The 20,800-nt window shown below is 48.0% G+C and overlaps 1 protein-coding gene across 1 annotated transcript in view; it reads right to left on the bottom strand.

Annotated features, from left to right (window-relative positions):
• GRIK3 (glutamate ionotropic receptor kainate type subunit 3) overlaps positions 1-20,800 on the bottom strand; it is a 126,029-nt gene that overhangs the window by 31,565 nt on the left and 73,664 nt on the right. The window contains exons 3-9 of the mRNA XM_058819929.1: positions 19,850-20,107; positions 18,291-18,472; positions 14,467-14,520; positions 9,401-9,574; positions 6,878-7,021; positions 4,332-4,439; positions 696-809 (exon numbers count right to left, since the gene is read on the bottom strand). Of these exons, the coding sequence (XP_058675912.1) occupies positions 696-809; positions 4,332-4,439; positions 6,878-7,021; positions 9,401-9,574; positions 14,467-14,520; positions 18,291-18,472; positions 19,850-20,107 (1,034 nt within the window). The remainder of the gene's footprint in view (positions 1-695; positions 810-4,331; positions 4,440-6,877; positions 7,022-9,400; positions 9,575-14,466; positions 14,521-18,290; positions 18,473-19,849; positions 20,108-20,800) is intronic.

The raw sequence follows: 20,800 nt of genomic DNA, 5'->3' as shown, positions 1-20,800 counted from the left end.
ACGCCGTGCAATCACTGCAGAACTCAGGTCTGAGCACATTCCCTCCTCCCCTGGGCACAGGGATCCAGGACAGCCCTGGTTCCAAGGTGGAAACCCCCTGGCACATGTGCAGGCCCATGGAGTGGCACAATTAATGGGAACTGATATCACCCCGTGCCTTATGTAATTCCTACGTGCTCGCAGAGCTCGAGATGGAAATGTTGCCTGAAGAAAGTCTGTCAAAGGCAGATGGCTGACAGTCCCCTCCTGGCTCCATCATTTTGCATTATGCCACAGCCTTTGAGGTGTGGTGGGAACCATGGCCTGGACCCAGACAATTCCACAGCCATGGAAATGTTTAATGGGAAAAAATGTCATGTGGTGGATGGGAAGTTCGTCAGGAGGAGTGGCTGATTTGCAAGGAAAGCTGCTGCAGCATCTGTCTTTGGCTTATGTTCAGCTTCCACCCTGCTAACCCCTTGCTGAGGGATCCAAGACCTTTGGTTCCAGCCCTTCTGCCCTAGACCAGGTGTCCCCTGTCTCTGTTCCCCTCTGGGCACCTTGGTCCCATTCCTTTTATGATACAAATCCCCACTATACCGAGTCCCATCCTTTTAAAAGGCACTGGGGTGCTGTGAGCTTTCAGAGCCATTGGGGATCCCTGGGTTATCCCTGGGGCTGTGGGGAAGGACAGTGACAGGCTGGCAGTCCCCTACCAGCACCGTGGTGACAATCAGGGATCTGTTGCTCAGCGAGTCCGTGACGTTGGGCCCTCGTCCTTTGGAGATTTCTGTGATGTTCAAACCATCTGAAGGGCTCCATGCTCCAACCTGAGAGGAAGCAAAGCAACACAGTGAACCCCCCATCTCCAATTCCTCAATCCCTACCTGCATTCTTTAATGTTCCCAGCATCCTACTGGCCTGGAAAAGAGAACTTCCTTCTTTTCTCTGCAGCAAACAGCAGCAAAACTGGAATTACCATGAATTAACCCTTCAGCTGCAGGTCAGTCCATGTTCCACATGTGACACGTTCCACAGCCCCTGTGCTGCTGCAGTGGATGAAGACTGTGGGGGCTTGAATTTAGGGGCCGAATGAATGAATGAATAATTTGCAAAGGCACCGCATTGAGCAACAATCAAACCACACTAAAGAGTCAAATCTGGGCAAGGATAAAGCACAGCGAAAGAAAAATAACCACAGATCGGAGCCCATTTTCTTTCTTTTCCATTTCCCCACCAATTTGCTTTGGTGGGGAGGATTAAAAAGGCTCGACCAGCTCTGCAGATCCCTGATAGGGCCCATTCCTGCTCTCTGTGCCGTGGCAAATCAGCTGGAGGTTTCTAACACATCCCTAGGTGTGCCATGGGCCCCCCTTTGGGAAATCCCTGCAATAGGGGGGTCTCAGTCCTGGCTTCAAACCTGGAGGAGGGGGTGGCACAGGCACATCAGCTCTACTTCAGGTGCTCTGTTTTCTCAAGCTGTCAAATGTAATAAATTATTAGACTTCAATGAAGTCTATTGATCCAGAAATGGCAAAGCATGTCTCTGTTTAAGGAAGTCATCTGGGCGAGGCTAAGCCTGTTAACCTGATCTCCACGGTGCAGGGGAGCCTTTGGGACAAACTTTGAAGGCAGGAGTGGCTAAAGGACTGTGACAGAGAGATAAAATGTCAGGAAAGCTGCAGGAATGTGGGAGTGCTGCCAGAAAATGGAGCGGGGTGGCCACGGAGCCAGCCTGGCAGGGAGAATAAAACAAACCCCACCTGGAAATGGGAACAGAACGATCCATCTGTAGGGTCAAACTGCAAGGTGGGACTCGGAGAGAAGCCAAAGGCAGGCAGCTCAATCCACCTGGGAGCCAGCAGCATCCCATCTTTTATTTATTGCTGTTTTTAAGATTCTTCAGCCTCTTCAGCAGTCCAAGGGGAGAACTTGGTTTTACTGCATCCCCAAAAAGAGACTTTGTAATGAGCAATGCTGCCTGGCAAAAAAAAATTGTCATAAATTCTGGAAGAGTTTCCGTGAACTTTGTGAAAGGTTTTAAATATTTCAGGTAAAACCGAAGCGATCCCCCATCTCTGCCTTGGATCACACAACAGCTGCAATGTCAAAAATTATTATTATTGTGGATGGGAAAAAAGCAAGCCTGAGAGGCCCCAGTTTGCTGCACTGCAGCCCAACTCACTTCTGCCTTGCTACGTTTTCTTTAAGAAAATTAAATGCACGGCACTTAAGACTGAATTAATCAGTTTAAAATATTAAAAAAGGAAGAAAAAGGAAAAAGTCCTTTAGGAGAACTGTGTGAGTCAGATAGTCAAACTATATGTAATTAGGATTTGGTAATACTCCTGTAATCCCTGGAACATCCAGGAGGTATGAGGATCAGGGGGTTCAATCCTAAAGCTCAACAAACATAAGCTGTGATACATAAAGCACAATCCAGCTGGGATTTGTTTGTAGTTTGGTGTTTGTTAGTTCAGATTAACTATTGACAGAATTCTGGCTTCAACAGAGATTTGACATCGATACTTTAAAACCCCTCTGGAGCTGACACGAAGCTTTCAGGAGAATAATGGTGGGAACTGTGAAACCTCTGAATTATTGGCGACAAAAGTTGATGGGGTGTGCAGGGGACACGTCGAGGTTTGGCAGCTTCCAGTGGGCTTGATGTGACAGAGAACTGCAATAACTCCAGCTGGTGCCAGCTCTGCTCAGCCCACCTGAGAGGTGTTGGTTTGACAGGTGATTCTGTGGCTGTGCTTAAACATTTGGATTCATGTGGTACAAAAGGCTGGAATGTTTTCTATTATCTGCCCAGCACAGCTCTCCAGCAGCGCCTCGGTGCTGCTGGACTTCAAAAAGATATGTTGTTATTTTTGGGTTAGGCTCTATAAACAAAATATTTTGTGAGGAAATAAGGCTACAAAGGTCAGCTGCTGCTCAGTTCTTGCGAGCACCAGCACCTTCCCCAGCTCTGTGAGACTGAAGGTCACTGGGTTGATTTGAAACATTTCTTTTATTCCTTATTTGACACCAAAATCTCCCCAGCAGGAGAGAGCTGTAGTGACCTTGAGCTGTGTTACCTGAGGCACAGAGCTGCTGCTGTGTTGGGGAAGTGTGGCTGCCATTCATTTCAAATCCCAGGAAAACCAAACGGTGAGGAAAGGGGATGTGGCACGGGAGCCTCCCCTCCAAACAGAGAATGGATCCATGGCTGCCTCCAGCCCTGGGGCTGCCTCCCTGTGCTGAGTGATTAATTCCCTGCACCAGCCCCCTGTGCTCTCAGGCCATGCACAGGTAATTGAAATCCCTCCCTGCTGCCAGCCAGGTGTCCTGTGGGTTCAGAACCTGTCCCCCTGCCCAGAGGGACAGAGCCAGCACTGTGCCCGGCTGCCATGGGCACCTGGTACCTGTCTCAAAGCAGACTCTGCTCTAGAAAGGGCCTTGCTGCCCTGCCAAATTCCTCCTGTACAGATGATAGACACTTGTAGCAGGACAGGGACACAGAGCTGCTCACAGAGTAGTCAGAATCATGGAATTTCCTGGAAATCACAGCTCCATGTGCTGCAGCCGCTCGCTGCTCTGTTTGTCATCAGCTGATCTCACCTTGAAACCTGCAATCTAAGGGCTTTAAGGCTGTGTGTGTTGCCTTTTTATTTTAAGTTTGCTTTTTTCAAGTAATTGAAGAGAAGGAAATTAAGTCCCCAGGCACACCTGGGATCAGATTTGCACATCATCATGGTTTACTGTGCCCAGAGGAGATCTGCACTAATTTGGAGGACCTAAGGATGCAGTCTTCATGGCTTTGACCCTCATGACACCCCCAGCCAGACAGGCAAAGCCACCTTATCTTTTTTCCTTATTGTCCCTTAGATAATAAATAAAATACCCAGTGCATCATCCTGTAAACTCCAGGCTGTAATAAACTGGGGTTGTTCCCAGCCTTGGGCAATTTCATAGTGGGAAATGACTGCAGATGATGATCTCCAGTGCTGTGTTCTCCTCAGAGAAGAACCGAGGGTTTCTGAGCCAGACCACCAAGAGGGAGTGGGACAGGCATCATTCCTGCCTGCTTAGGGCAAGGAGGGGTTAATGGATGCTCAGAAAGTTTCTTTTGCCTCCACTATCCCAGGAAAAGTGCCACAAGCACTTCTGCAATCTGTAATCCCACGCACTGGCTTCAGGGCGAGTGAGTCATGGTTGAGCATGGAAAAGGATCTGAGAAATCCCACAAAGTGAATATCCTTTTATATAAACCCCAGAAACCTGGAATCAATACAGCACCAACCATCTCTGTTGCTGAGCACCAGCGTTATCCTCAGCCACATGCAGATAAAACAAACCCTGCCTACCTTTTCAAGGCCGTCTTCTTTGAGACTGATGATATCCAAATCAAAATCTGTCCGTAAACCACTGGTTTTATTAAAGACAATGCGTCCCGTTAATCCTTCCCATTGGGCCTGTGCAAGGGAGAAAAAGTAGCAGGGCTGTTACTCAGTATCATAAATAATCTTTTGCCCTCCACTGTATGTTCTTTTAATTAGTCCTTATGCTGGTTCTTTCTCCCTAAAGAGCCTGATTAATTAATAATCCCTCCGCTGCTGCTCAGACTGCAGACGGAGCTGGAGATTTCCTTCCCTCTCTTGCAGTCCTTGCTACAATTTCTGTTCGCACCTTTTGTGCTCACCAGCTGTTGCAGGACGTGATGACTCAGTAGAAAACGACTTGCATTTATCACAGCATCCTTGTGAGCTGCCTTCATCCTTGTGGTGCTGACAAACACTGGCTCTGGGGCAGCTCCAGCCAGGAGAAATCCCTTTGTGCACCAACCTGCTGCTGCTTCCAAGGTGTGTGGAAGCTTAAATGATGGGGATGCTTCCCTCTGTCCTTCCAGAGGGACAGTGGAGCAGAAGAGGCCAGGAATGTGTTCATGCAAGCAAGCTATGAGGTTTGGAAACAGGCACAGGAGTCTGGGGCCATGTGCTGCTGGTGCCCTGCTTCATTTTTTGGCAGCATAAGGACAGGGAAGGTGCTCACTGGGACTGGGGACATCCCATTCCCAGAGATTTTTCACTGCTTGGCTGACTGAGGTCCTGAACAGCCTGGGCTGACTGGGATCAGGAGCAGGAGCTTGGGGTAAAGATGCCTCAATTCAATTCCACAAAAAATCCTCTATGTAATTCGATTTCTTTCCCACTGTTCACTTTGCAGCACCCCTAGAATGAATCTCTCTGATTTAGGAGGTGATAGAACCCCTATTGCCAGGTGCTGTGTGCCAGCAGAGCAGGAGCTGGGGGCCACTGAGGTGTCCAGTGCCTGGGACAGTGCTGGATGTGCTGTGGCATTGTCCTGAGGAGGATGCTCCTGCAGGAATGCCAGGCTGCTGCTCAGCATCACATCCCAGCAGTGTGGAGCTGAGCCTGGGGATCTCTCCCCTGAGCATCCCCATGCAGGCTGCTCACTGAGAAATGTGTTTATTTTATGGGTGGGGGAGCTTGAAATATTCCAGTGTGATCAAGGTGCCATAATGTATTCTCAGGGGGAGTAACTGGCGTTTCTCCCAGTAAACACGCTCCTCTGGCTCTCCCTCATTAATTCCTGAGCAGCAGTGACAGCCTGCTCCCAGCCTTGCCACCCTGGAGTCCTGGGGAGGCTCTGTTTGCTCATTTGGGCGTGCAGGTGGTTTGCCTGTGGGATGTGCAGCCCTCAGAGCCCCTCGGGAGCTGAGGAAAACACGGAATGTTTGAGGAGCCCAGCTGGAGCACACACAGCTGCGTGCTGAGCCCTGCAGCTCCCACAGGGCTGGTGCCTTTTTGGGCTACCTAAAAACAGAGGCCAGACAACATTAAGGCAATAAAAAGGGTTATATTTGTTGAAGGGTCTTCAGGTACATTTTGGGCAGATGAAGGGACTAAACTCAAAAAAATGGATGATGACAGGTTTTCACGCTTTTATAAGTTTGGTCCATTTGCATATTGGTGGTTCATCCTCCAGTTACAGCTTCAGGTCATGCAGTCATTTTACCCCAAGTTTGCTGCCCCCAACTCACTTTTGCTTCCATCTCTCAGAGCCTGAGGCAGTGAGGTGTCCCTGATTGCCAGGCCTGGAGAGGAATTGTTGTGTCGGCCCAAAATGGGAAATATGTCACAGACATACTTTATGAAAAATCCTTTCATTAGGATCTTTTCTCCTGAGAAGCTTCAACTTCTCCATGTTTTGCTGCTTTGGAATGTGATTTGGACAATTGTTTACCCAGCATGTGAAATTGCTTTTACTCAATGACCAATGACAGCCCCCCGTGTTGAGGCTGTGAGCAGTCAAGATTTTATTATCATTCCTTTTCTATTCCTTGCTAGCCTTGTGATGAAATCCTTTCTTCTATTCTTTTATTATATCATTTTCTTATAATATAATATAATATAATATAATATAATATAATATAATATAATATAATATAATATAACAACATGATACATACAACATAATATATATAATTATTATAATTATACATAATTGTTCTATATCATATATAGTTATAATTATATGTATTGTTATTATAATTAATATATATAACATAAAATAACAAATCAGCCTTCTGAAACATGGAGTCAAGATTCTTATCTCTTCCCTCGTCCTGGGACCACCACAGCAGCTCACACTGCATATGGAGCTTAGAGTGCTACACTAAAGACCTACAGGATTACAAATAGATGAAAAAAGATATAAAATAGATACAAAAGCTAAAATCCTAAGGCATCAGTGGGAGCACTGAGGGACTGCACAACTCCAGTCCAGGGAGTTTTCCAACGCCGGACCTCCCAAGCCTCCACTACCTACCCCCAGGAACCTGCTGCTCAGGGGGAATAATGTTTACAGTCAATTAAAACCACGTTTTTACCTCTTTTATGAAGTTCATGAAGCGGCCGCCGAACCTCCAGGCCTTGTGGCGGTGGCACTGCAGGGAGTTGACGGTCATCTGCGGCGCGCGCTGGTAGCACACGGACACCACGTGCACCGCGTCGTACAGCAGGGCAGCGTCTGTCTAAAGGGAAGGGGGACAGCGTTGGTGGCTTGCTGAGTGAAAAATGCCAATTTTGTGATTGGTTTTTTTGCAAATGTTCAAATGAATATTGTATGTGTTGTGTTAGAAAGTGATGCTGTATTAATTCTCTTAAGTGGTGCGTTAAATATATTTTTAGGTTGTAACAAAAATTGTTAAAATAGAAAATATACTTGTAAGGTACTTTTTTTCTAAAGAAAGGACTGGCAGCAAGATAGCAGTCACAGGACACCTAAATCTTTCAGAGAAAGAGAACTTATTGCTCCATTATCAGAAGAAATCAACTTCTTCCCGCCTCTCTCAGGCAGGAGGACACCGTTAGGATTATGAGGAGGAAGCTGACAATGACCAGACAGAATCCTGTGTTTGAATGGAATTTATGCATCATATATGAGATGTATGAATATGCAACAGGTTGTTGTTTTTAAGGATTAATCCTCTGTTAACGTGGGTCCTTTTTCGGGCTGCCCAGAAAAGGTACTTGGCCATCCGTAACTCTTTGTTTCTATTGTCTCATATTGTCCTAATCCAAATTGTCCAAATTATTATTCCTCTAATTATATTATTATTTTTATAACCATTTTATTACTATTAAACTTTTACAATTTTAAAAACAAGTGATTGGCGTTTTTCACAGTAGGAAAAGGTGGAACCTGCTCTGAGTTACCCCCGCCAGCCCCAGGATTTCTCTGCCTGTGCTCCCTGGTGGTTCCTTGGTTGTTTAGATCAAAAGCTCGGGGTTTTGCCTAAAATCAGCGATTCTGGAAGTGCTGTTTGTCTGTTCGGGTTGTTTCTTGCACATTTCCTGCTGTGGTGTCAAAGAGGGAGGCAACGGCTTCTAAATGTAGAAGGTAGTAACAGAGTTTTCTTATTGAGTCTGTTTTGTCTGAGTGTAAAAAAAAATATACAAGAACATATTTTCTACACTATTTTATACATGGGAAAATAAGAAACAGAGATATTTGTGGGCACACAGTTTTCCAAAAATGACACAAGCTGTCACCAAAATCAGGACCTCATGGCTTTGTAACATATTTTAGCATTTCAGTGATCTGAACTAGGGAGAATTTTTTCCCCCCATATAATGTGATGATTTTAGATTCAATTTGAGATGCCCCATCTTACACCCAAACACTGATCAAGAGAATTGGATTTATTTTTCACTCTGATGTGGTAAGACCTCCTAGTGAAAATACATTATTTGCTGGCTTCACGGAGCCACGAAACAGATGTGAGTGTAGCAGCAGCGTAATAAACCACAATAAAACAAAATAATACAGCAAATAACTGAGCAAACATCTCACAGGACGTAGCCATGGAGAAAATCCTCCAGCCTTGGCAGCCATCCCTGTGACCTTCCCTTCCCTCAGCAACCAAGCATGAAGAGCAGGAGCCCCACCTGCATCCGTGGGTGGGTATGAACCACAGCAGGGACAGGTTTGGGAATTTGGGGCTGGAGGAAAGGGGGGGCAAGGATATATCCATGCAATTTCATGGTGAATTACAGACTGTAATGCCCAGCTGAGTCCAGGCCCCAGTGGATAGACGCCTGGCAAAGAGGAATCAAAGGCAGGATCCCTCTGAGAGAGCAAAGAGGGGATGGGGACCAAGCTGTGCTGCAGGCACAGGGGGGCTCAGCCTGGGGAGAGGCAGGAGCCTGGGGAGAGTGGGGGTCTCTCCCCTAACAACAAACACAGCAGCAGGGATCTGAGGAGCCACTTCAAGGTGAAAGTCTGGGAGGCTTTGCCACTTTCTGGCAGATCTAAGGGGAAGGGAAGGAGGGAGGCAGTCAGCAGTTCTGGGGGTCGGAGACAGCCTGGCAGGGAAGACAGATGGGCGAGCAGGTGCTGTACCTTCCCAGCAGTAACTCAGCAGAGCAGAGCTGCCATCAGGCCCTAAAAGGAGTCATCAAAGCTGCAGCTCAGCCCATCTCTGCCCATTGCTTTGGCTCTTTCCCCTGCCTCAATCTCTGCAAAATGCCTGGTCCAGTCTGGCTGTGTGCTGTGCTCCCAGCCCTGGGTGCTGGTGTCCCTTTGCTCTCAGGGCTGAGAGCAAAGCCAAAAGGGGTTTGAGAGCTCAAAGCTGGACCCCTCTGGGACACGTCCTGGCTACCTGCCTTGTCTGGTGGCAATCTGTTGGCAGCTGGGCCTGAGCAGAAGCGTTACCACAGCAGTGGGGTGTGGGCTTCACCGCAGACTTTGAGGGACAGTTGTTAACGAAAGAAAGCGCCTCAGGGCAGACACCTGGAATGAGTTGTTACTGGTGCAAAAACCAATAGAAGTAACATTTAGGCCTCAATGACTGTCCCAGCCTTCCTGCCCTGCTCCCCAGACCCCTGTGCCCTGTTTGAACTGCCCGTACCATCATCACACCATCCAGGAGCCCTAGCTCGGCCTTGGGTGCTGACTGCAGCCTCTCCATGGACCACTTCTCAATGATGGAGGACACGTGGGGGTTCTCCACGTTGAGGATCCGGAAGCCGGTCAGGTTCACCCCAGAGTAGCGATATGGTTCTAGGTCTAATGCATAAAGATCCTTAAAAGAGAGAAACCGGTTTTAAACATTTTGCTTAGCTTTGTTTTGTTTGAGTTTTCTGCGTCGGTCGGTGTGTCTGTATTTGGAGCGAGACAGCAGAGCCCACAGGAGGTGGGAGGGAGTACAGTGTCACAGACATCTTTTATGGAAAATCCTTTTCTTAGGATTTTTCCTCCTGAGAAGCTGAGAGGCCTCAGGAACAAAATGTAAACATTTATTATATGCTGCTGTGGAATGCAACAGGTGGATCTGTGATTGGTCTCGTGTCGTTGTCTACAATTAATGTCCAATCACAGCGAGCTGGATCAGACAGAGAGTCTGAGTCACAAGCCTTTGTTATCATTCTTTCTTATTCTATTCTTAGATAGCCTTCTGATGAAATCCTTTCTTCTGTTCTTTTAGTAGAGTTTTAATATAATATATACCATAAAATAATAAATCAAGCCTTCTGAAACATGGAGTCAAATCCTTGTCTCTTCCCTCATCCTGTGAACACGGTCACAGTACAGATCCCTCAGGAATTCAGAGGATTCTCAGAGGATTGTGCTGCCTGCTGCCGTCAGTGGCTGCTTGCAGAGCCCACAGGAGGTGTTGGTGCAATTTGAGTGCCGTATGTGCAGGTTCCCCCACACACAACAGAAGGAAACTCCTGCCAAAGAGCCAAAGAACCTGCTCTTAGCATGAAAGAGATTGGATTGTGGGGAGAAAACTGCCTGTGACCCTAGAAGAAGAGATTTGTGACCCAGGGAGGGGGGACAAGGCAGAGTTTGTGTCTGGAGCTCCCATGGGCCTTTCCATGGAGGATCTGTTGGCAGTGCCGAGGCCCACAGGGTGCTGTGCATGACAGAGTCACTCTGAATGCAAAACGCCAATTTGCAGACTATCAAAGAGGAACTAAGACGCATTTCTTGACATTCTGGCCAGCCTACACAGTCTGCAGATGAATGAGGGTGCCCTTTATGGGATGTGAAAAGCAGAGCCAGGCAGTGCTCAGCTCTGCTGGCTGCCAGCAAGGCTTGGCAAGGGGCACTGGGGCTACTGGGGGGCACTGGGGGAGCACTGCTGTGGGGCAGCTCTTGGCTCTCCATGTGTCTGAATATCAGCCTCGGTGCTCAGGAAGGAGTTTGGGGTTAGACAGCACATCAGGAGCATGTGGCAGCTGATCTGCGCCCCAAAGCCAGCTAACCTGAGGGGGGAGTGAGGGAGTGTGGTGAGAGGCAGTTAGGGGTGAAATATTTGTTGGATGGGACATATTTCATCAGCATTTATCCTGAACAGCTTCTGCAAGGGTTTCCTGGCAGTTTAAATGTGGGGATGTGGAAAGGCAACACCACAAGTCTGCAATGGAGCGTGGGGGCGAAGATGTGACATTCCCTGCTCCCACAAGGGCTTCTCAAAAATGAGCTTCAGTATGGGAGGAGCTGCTGGGGCTGTTGTGTGCTGTGGCTGTGTCTGTTCTGTGCTCTGTGCTGGGGCTGTTCTGGTGGGACACAGCCACACTGTGGGGCCACCCACCTGCAGCCCCTATCTGCCCACAGGGGGCTGGCAAAGTCCCCCATGTGCTGCCCTAAGCAAAGCAGGACAGCAGCAGCACTTGCCAGCAACTGAGACATCCTTCTCTGTGGGAGAGTGAGGGTTTTATGGCTGCTTTGCTTTAACAAGCTTTGGGGGTTTGATCTTTTCTGTAAGCCTGGCCCCAGCCTCTGCAGGCCCACGGCTCACTGCTGATGGATGCAGTGCTCAAACCTGCAGGTGCAGCAGGGACCAAACCATTAATCACCCTACAATGGCAGTTGGGACTTGGGTTTTTGGGCTGTTTTTTAACCCTGAAAAACTGCAAGTGCAAACCTGCACGTTCTGTTAAAGGGCACTGTGAAGAACAGGCCACAATGTTGACTTTTAAATGACTTAAGGGAGCTAAGGGCAAATACAGTGGTTTGACCTCAGACAGGTGCTCATGTCTCTGGCTGGGAGGGGGACAGCAGTTCTGTGCCTGACCTGCTGGAATGGATCTGTTTTTCAAGATTCATTTTTAATCAAACACTTTAGTTTGTATTCCAGAAATTGTTGTGAGAAAATAATTTTGGTTGCAAAATCTGATGATTTTTCCCTCAGAATGTGATAAATCAGATCCCTGAGCTCCAGACCCCATGGTCTCTGCTGCCCATCTGTCAAACAATCACCCCTGGCCACCTCTCAGATCCCACTGGTATTTTGGGTGCTGTCCCTGCCCTGCTGCTCCCCACTGACCCTTCCTTTCATCAAGTTCCTATAGAAACCAATCTCCCATCAGATCCCTCTTTGATTCCAATTTAAATCTCAGCTGCAGCCTGATTTATCACCTCCTGGAATCAGTGGATAATTCAGAATACCAGCTGAGTGTCAGGACATGGGGAGGTGTGGATGGGAATCATCAGATCAGTTTCTTCTGGATTTTCTGCTCCTGCACAGCCACAAATTGAAACAGCTGGTTCTATTTTCCACCTCATCTGCATTCCCTTTCACTCATTATTTTCTGTACTGCAGATTAATTCTTCCCTACACAATTTTGCTCTCAGTGTTCTGTGATGCTCTCCCCCTTCCCCAGTTTGCCCAGTCTGGGCTCTTTGGTGGCAGCAGTGCTGGGGACTGATCCTCAGTGATGCCACATCCTCAGAGGGAGGCTGGAAAAGTGGTCCAGGATGGGTGAGGTGTCCCCACAAGCCTGCCCTGGCACCTGGCAGGGCTTGGCTGTGGCTGCAAAGCCCCATTTTACAGATTGCTGAGTCTTTGTTTATTTTTCTCTCTGCAATTTTGCATTATCTCACTTCAAAAATGTCAAAGAATTAGCAGACTCAAATATTGAGCAAAACAGGAAAAAGTGTTAAGATATAACTGAGTCTATGTGTAGGAATGCCAGGGTACAAGAGTTTCACCAGGGCTTTGAAAAGTGTTGATAAAGGTGTAGTTCTATCTCCAGAAAAAGGCTTTATTTTCTACCAAAAAAAAAAAAAAAGAAAAATATAGAAATTGCAAAAATACTTTCTGTAATATTGGCTTAAAACATGAGAATTCTTCCTTGAAGAAGAGGGACAGAGAACTACAAGGTGACTGATGATACCAAACACAAAATTAAAAATATCTTATTTTTTGCTTCCCATTAAGATTTTAACACCTGGTTTCCCATGTTCTGACTGCAAAAGGAAAGACCCTTTCTACTTCACCAAAATGTCACATTAGGACCAGTGTTTTCCATGTGTTTTGAGACTAAACCTGTAATGCAGCTTTTAGACCCGCATAGCTCATCCAAAGCCCCCACAAGGGTGGAGATCTGGGGTGTTCCCTTCAGGGCTTTGGATATAAAATCTGCATTTATCTGGATGTAAAATTTGGAAGTAAAAATGTGACAGGGACCAGTGCTCATCAAAGATCCTCCTCCTGCTCCTCCTGTGGTGGAAAAGGCTGATGGGGCTCTTCTTGCTGGAGTCAGTGAACTGTAGTCGTGCTGCCGAGCAAAATGTTGAAGCATTTCATGCCAAGTGTTGATACACTGTGCTCAGTATTGACTGGGGACCTTTTAGAAACATTCAGTATAACATAATAGACTAATTCATTAGCACCCCATGGGTCTCGTACTGGGGAAGCTGAAGCACAGGCATTGCAAGCTAGGAAAACATTGCCTTAAGGAATGACAGATTAAAATATCTTTCCCATGATATAACTGTTATTTCAGGAAAGTGGCATTAATTGTGATTGCTTATCTATTAATTTATTATAATTCCTCTTTTCCCACCTCCAGGCTGTACCTACACATGAAATGTACTCCAGGCTCAGCTGGGGCTGATTAATAGGAGGTTATCTGGGAAATGCTTAAAGCTGCCTGGAATAGATAATGGCAGCAGGGGTAATTAAAATGTCTTTTGCATTTGAAAAATAAATTTTGTAGTTTTTAAGGGTTAGTTTCATCTGTTTCTTTGCTAAAGGCAAAAAAAAAGATAAATTGGATTTTCAAAATCGCACAAAATTCAACAGTAGACTAGACAATAGCATCTTAAATGGAGACAAAAGTGACCCCGCCATGAAAGCCAAATGCCTCCCAGAGGCAGAGAAGACTGGCCCATGTTTAACAGAGGGGTGTTAGTGTCAGGCTGAGCTCCCCTCCTGCAAAATAAACCTGCAGGGCTGAAGCTTGAGCCACAGCAGGGCTGCTCCTGCCTCCAGAGGGGTCCTGGGTGCTCATCCCCAGCTCCTGCTCAATCAGGGCCCCACCAAATCCTGCATGGGAACTGTAGCCTTTCACTCTCCCTGTGCTCACTGTCAGTGTGTGGGGAGCTACACTGAAATCAAAGTGGCTGGGAGGGAAAATAAAACCAGAACCCACATCTGTGCACTCCAAAGGAGGGACTGCCCCAAAATTCCCGAAATTCTGTCCCAAAATTCATGATCCAGGAATGGGGAGACATCCTGCAGGAAGAGATGGGAATTCACAAAATCCCCGGAATCCCCAGAATTAATTCCCTAAAATTCCCAGCATTCCTGCAATTCAGTCCCCAAATTCCTAAAATTAATACCCCAAAAATTCCCCGAATTCCTCATCCAAGAGAGGGGAGCCATCCTGCAGGAAAAGGTGGGGCTGACAACTCTCAGGCAGTGATGCAGAGCAGAGGAGTTAGAGCCTGGGGGTCTGACCCTGACCTGCAGCTCCAGCTCCAGCCCTGCCCTCTCCTCCTGGCAGGGTCCCAGGTCTCCCTTTCCTTGCATTTCCCACCCCATTGCAGTGCAGTGCACACAGGATCAGATACCCATCCCACCCACATCCCAGCCCCATCAGTGTGCACAGGTTGTTTTCTGTGTTTTTTCACATCCCACACCCATCAGTGTGTACACGGTGTGTGCACAGCCAGATACTTTACCAGAGTGGTGAAGATGAAGTGGTAATATTCTGTCATCATCCCCATTGCCATAGCCTTAAGGAGAGGAGGGAAAAGGGGTTAGTAAAGGGATACAAGAACAGCCATGCAACATAAAACTCAGAGCTCATAGATCAATGTGGCAGGAGAGACCCAGAAACACCAGGTTTGGGTTCAAGATTGAGGCCATGGAGCAGTGAAGAAACTGGAATTACCAGGTTTGGGTTCAGGATTGAGGCCATGGAGCAGTGAAGAAACTGGAAATACCAAGTTTGGATTCAGGATTGAGGCCATGGAGCAGTTAAGCCAGGCTTATCAGCAAGAGGTACATGCTCTGAGCTGAGCAGACCTGTGGTCTTCAAACCATTCTGAAACCGTGGCAAAGCCTCAGTGTGCAGCTGCCATGAGGGCTGGTGGCATTTCTGGGTGACACTGGGTGTCCCTGGCTGTGCCAGGGTATAGGAATGTGCTCTCTGTTGATGGAGTGACAAAACTATCCTTTGTCCCCTTAAAAAGGAAATAAGCCCAGAAGTTTCTTTCCTCAATTTGGTGAAAAGACACCTCATAGGACCTAGAGAACTTCACCTCAAACTTAAGGATAGTTAATTGGACAGGAGCCTAAAAGTCCTGCCTGAGCAATTTACTAAAAAAGAAGAGAACAAAGAAACTAATTGCTTTTCTGAGGTGTTTTACCAGGAGCAAATACAATATGGGTCAGTGAAGGTTCGGCACAAGGATGGGGAGTGGGAATATCCCCTGTCCCTCAGCTTTTGGGGATCAGGGTCCTGAGTGCCCTTGGCCAGCACAACTTGAGATTCCCTGCCAGCCCCTACACGCAGGATGGCTCCTGCAGATTGCTGGGATTTGCATAACTGAGCACTGGAGAGAACAGAATGTCCTGGAAGCTCTTTCAGAGGACAACCATGGGCTGAAGGGGCCTTGGCTGGGTGACCATGTCCAGACCTTTCACAACATGGGGGGAGCACATTTCAGTCTATGAGAAAGGTCACCTTGAAGCTGGTAGCTGGTGATAGGAAGATTCCTGTGGGTTTGGCTGGGATACTGACTGTGTGAGCATGTTTTCTGGAGAAAACACATGCAAGAGCACTTTAAAATCCCCACTGATGGGAAAGTGACTTCAAGTCCCCCCAGGAAATGTTTGCTTCCCTTGGTTTTTTGCTAAAATTACTAGGGCGGAATTTACCTCCGAGGAAGGAAGTGACAGTCTGAAAAGAAGTGAGATGTCAAAAAAACAAGGGAAAAGAAAAGGATCTGGATTGCAAGCCTAGATATTGTCACTCCAGAGTGTGATTTCACCCCAGGTTTCCTGCTCTGGAAGTAGCTTTTAGAGAATCTGGGGGCTGTCCCTGTGGCCATTCCTGTCCCCCAGTCTGGTCAGTCCATCCAGGGGGCTGCAATGAAGTTCTCTCCCTCCTGCCCAACTTGGTGCAAAGAGCTGAAGCAGGGAATGGCACCTCAGTGTGGGAAGCACCAATTAGTGATGGGGAGCCAGTCTGGAGCAAATAATGAGATGATCCCAGTTCATGTTCTACAGCTGGATCACTCTGGCCATACCTGAGGAACCCAAACCCACTGTTAGAAGAAAGCTGCAGCTTCCCAGCCCTGGCAGCCTGGGGCAGGATGCATCTGGGTTTGTGGGGAAATGAATAAATGATCATCCTGGTGGATAAGCCACAGGCAGTGGCTGGGATGAGAGCAGGAGCTCTGGCAGAGCTGACAGGCACAGCTGTGCCCTGTGGAGCACAGAGACTGCTCGGGACAGCCTGGGAACAGACCTGGAGTGACAGCAAGGGACCAAAACTGAGGGAGGATGGATAATCTGGGGTAGAACAGTAAAGCTTCACAATCAGGACTCACTTTGTGATAGGCTCCTACAATTATTTTTTTTCCAAGAGAGCAAAATAATGGATGGTGTGATGTCTGGTCACTCCAAGAGACCCAGGCTGGAGCAGTAGGTGACAGTCCCATCTGTACAGCTGGTTCATGTGGTGTTACTCATGGATTACTAATCCATGTATTTTTTACTACTCCAATTTCAAAACCTGCCCAGATGATCAGTGCTGTGCTGATCATGGAACCTTGAATCCCTGGAGAGCAAGATCCTGACTGGCACGATGGTATGTGCACTGCTCAGCCAGCATAGGCTGTAGGTGCTCAAACCTTCTGTGTCTTCTGAAGATGTGCAATGAAATTCAATGTCAAGGAGTGGAAATTTTACCAAGGTTCTTGTGAGAACCTTGTTGCCATCCGTGGGGGCGGCAGCAGGGCCAAGAGACTCCAGGGACTCGGTCCAGCCAAATGTCTGCAGAGCTGACTGGTGTAGTGACTAAAATGTTACAAAAGGCACATAATAGCAATAAAATATTAATATTACTGATTCTGCCATAAACAGAATGCTGGGCCTCCCTCAATTTTTTTTTTTTTTTAGTCCATTATTTATTCTGTGCATTGTTCTGCTGCTGTGAAGGGAAGCAGACTCCCCTCCTCTAGGAGATGACTTTGCCTAGCTCGTACTTTCAGTGGAAAAGAAATGAAAGTGGCACCTCTAGGCATACATTTCTTGCTACAGGTAGAAAAGTGAGGAAAATATAAGGTTTTTACACCTCCTAGTCTTCAGCAGATGCAAGTGACCTGCAGGTCGTGGTGCACTGCTCTGAACCTGCCTGATGTTACACACCAGAGTGGCCAGGCATGCAGAGAACAGTCAGGCTGTGGTTTGGGTTTGTGCAACTTCCCAGACTCTGAAAATACATCAGTATTTCTCTGAGTAAAAAATACACTGTCTTTTATTGCTAAGCTGAAATCCATGGCTTCAGGTCCTGACAAAACCCCAACACATACAAACCCAGCCAGAAGGACTTAGAGAGACTTGTCTCCCCTAGTCCCCCCTCTCCTCCATCTTCCTCACTCTGCACCAGCGGTGATGAGCTGAGCAGATGGCACAATAAACTATAATAAACTGCATAATAAGTGAGCAGCACCAAACACAACCAGCACGGGAAAATAACTGGCAGGAGACAATGAGCCCCTTCTATTGCTTCCCATAATAATCCCTCCCAGGCTTTCCAAGTTCTCTGAGCACTTCCCTTCATTTTGCATCAAGCAGGCTGCAGGAGAAGGCTCTTGCCTTGTGCTTGCTTTCTCATCCCTTCAGGGATTTATTTAATCTGTGTGGTGGTGTTGTGCTGGGCTGATAGGAGCAACACTTCCACCAGCTGGTTTTTAGCATCTCTGTGAGAGCCTTTTCCTCTGCCTCATATTGATCCTGAAATCCAAAGGCACTCGGGAATGAGGAGGAGCTGGGGTGAGCTGCAAGAATTCCAGTGGAGGAAGAAAGGAGGGAGCCCAAATGAGTGGAAAATCACTGACATCTGGCTTAAAGTCCAAGAACTGCAGATGCTGCTGGGGAAGGGACAGGGGATGCAGTCCCTCCTGGCTGGGAGAACCAGCTTGAATGAAGGGAGAAGGAGGAAGAGGGAAGAAGACTGGGGCTGTGCAGCTGCAGGGAGAGCCATGGAATTGCCCAGCACCAGCCTGGGCTGGGCACTGCATTCAGCACAGCCCCTTCTTCTCCTGTAACATTTCCTTGTTCTCACCCACAGCCACTTTTGGTACTTCCAATTTTTCAGTGAAAACACTATTTTCTGTAGAAATCCAGCAGTGTCCTTGGAGGATGGACATGCTGTAGCTTTTAGTGTGGCTGTGGATTGCAGCCCAAGGTAATGCTGCATCCAGGGCAGTGCCACTCTTCATCACGGCCACCCCACACCCATGGGCTCCTGGTGTCCTGCTGGCCCCCTGCTCACCTGCTTGAGGATCTGAGCTGCCATCAGGTGGCTGCAGTCGAAGATGATGCGGAATTCCCGGCCCCGCTTCATCTCCTTGAGCAGCGGCCGCGCGTCGTCGGTGTCCAGCGGGAGCTGGCGGATCTTCAGGCGGATGTTGTAGCGGGACGGGGCCATGATGAGCTCCTGCAGCCGTATCAGGCCTTCAGGTGTCACACAGAGACAAACCCACAGTGTTACAGGGCTGCCTTCCTCACTGCTGGGCCACAGCGCATCAGTGCTTCCCTTGTTCTCCATGGAATGGAATAAGGACTGATATCCATCCATCCATCCATCCATCCATCCATCCATCCATCCATCATCCATCCATCCATCCATCCATCCATCATCCATCCATCCATCCATCCATCCATCCATCCATCCATCCATCCATCATCCATCCATCTCTCATCCATCCATCCATCCATAATCAAAGCCAAGGTGCCACACATCAACCATTGACCCCAGAGGAGCTGTCCTAGGGCAGAATGGCTTTTCCTAGTGCTTCCCTGCCACCACTGCAGCCAGTAGAGCTGGATGGGTCCCTGCACTGGGTAGGAAGGGGAGAACAATAGGTTGGTCCTAACCTCACAACCTCTGGGATCACAAAAGATTTCCTTAAGCAGATGTGCCCTTGAGAAAGGACAGGATGTGGTAATCAGCTGCACAACAAATTAAAATCTGCATATTTACCATGCACAGTAGCAAAAGGCAAAAATGAATATGCGCTTGGATTTATGAGTCACGTAGATCGTAACGGTCACTTAATCACAACTCGTAACTTCCTACTACCCTCAGAATTCATTTCTGTTTCCTGCACAAGGCAAAGAGCCATGGTGGACTCAGCTGAGCAGGAATTACTGGAATCTGAGGTTGCAAGGAGAATTTCAGCAGATGCCTGTTGCAAAGGAGAAGAGAGGAGTGTGTCCCTCTGCACAGAAGAAACACATTAGAATATGCCACAAAGGGAACATACTGTGACCCACATTTGCAAAACAGGAATGTCAAACTGTGTTTTCATCAGCCCTCCCCTAAAGAAACCATTTGGTTTAGTGAAATTAGGTTGGACAGGCTATCCAATGTGGCTTTTGTTTTTTTGGGGGGTCTATATCTAGAGCTGCGCAGCACTTTGCTTTGTTTAACTGTCAACAGCTTTCCTTACGTGAAGAACTTTGCCAGCTCTGTGTTACAGAATTATCCAGAAAACAAAAAAACTTTCCAGAACTGCTTTTGGTTTTAGCTGGGAACTGCTCCCTCCATGCAGCTTTTCTGTTACAGAGGGGCACCACAGTGCCAAAAGAGCCAGGCTGAGATGGTCACCCCATGCCAATGAACCCCTCCATGCCAGCTCACGGCCCCACTTGCTGAGAGCTTTAAGAATAAAATGCTTAGAAAGCTCCACAGCACTGTGTAGAACTCCTGAGAACCCATCACTGCACGGGACACCATTTGGCTCTCGAGAGGGTTCATTGGAAAAGCTCCCACAGAGTCCCAGGACAGAAAATCTCCAGGATTCCTTCCCTGAGCCCCTCCTTACCCACCTGTGCTGTCGTCGTACACCACGGTGGCCGACCTCCACTTCAGGTACTGCACCAGGTCCAGGATGGCGTGGCTCAGGGAAGCATAGTCAGGATACAGGTTGACATAGAAAGTGTCCTTGTTATCCAAAGGGTGATGCTTCCACCGGAGCTGGATGTGGGGCACTTCCAGGGCGTTGCAGATAGACTGGACAGCGTTGGTGCAGGAGCCTTGGGAAGGTCCAAATATTGCAACGACCCCCAGAGCGAGCTGGTCACAGGCTGGAGGGGGAAGGCAGGGATGTCAGCAAAGCCTGTGGGGGGCTAAGCATGGGGCAGCCATGGGCACAGCCCAGACACTTGTGGGCACTGACCCAGCACTTATATTAGGTAACTACAGCAGTGATTGGGCACAGAGAGAACGATTTATGCCAGGTGGGTATGGACTGGTGGGTAGAGGTGCAGAGGAGTGCCAGGCTCCTCTGAGAGAGCTTCCACCACAAAACCATCTGAAAAGGGGCTGGGTAGAGGCACAGAGGAGTGCCAAGCTCCTCTGAGAGAGCCTCCACCACAAAACCATCTGAAAAGGGACAGGGGGTCACTGGGCTGGCTGGGAGCTGATACTCCCTCCTGCTGGTGTCCCTCCAATAGCTGCCAGCTCAGGCAGCAGGTTTCCTTTCTCTCCAGCCAGAATCAAACTCCACGAGCCCTCAGGTCACCAGCTCGCAGCCTTTGCTGTGCAGTCCCTCCCCTTCAGCAATTCAAGTGTGCTGCTGTTATCCAGTAATCAAAAGTGACTGTTGTGAAGAGAACAGAACGTCCACGCGATGGATGTGAGCACTGCCAGGGATGCAGCGACACAAACACAGGCATGGCCTCCAGACCTTTGCTCAGGATTAGAGCAAACCTGAAAGGAGTTTTCTGAGGTTTCAGAGGCAAAAAAAGGTAGTTGTTCCCCTTGTATTAAAATGCCTC

This window comes from Ammospiza caudacuta, chromosome 25 (genome assembly GCF_027887145.1).
Source record: "Ammospiza caudacuta isolate bAmmCau1 chromosome 25, bAmmCau1.pri, whole genome shotgun sequence".
In the NCBI taxonomy this organism is placed as follows: domain Eukaryota; kingdom Metazoa; phylum Chordata; class Aves; order Passeriformes; family Passerellidae; genus Ammospiza; species Ammospiza caudacuta.
Note: the sequence above shows the minus strand (reverse complement) of the source record. Positions and strands in the feature narration are given on the sequence as shown.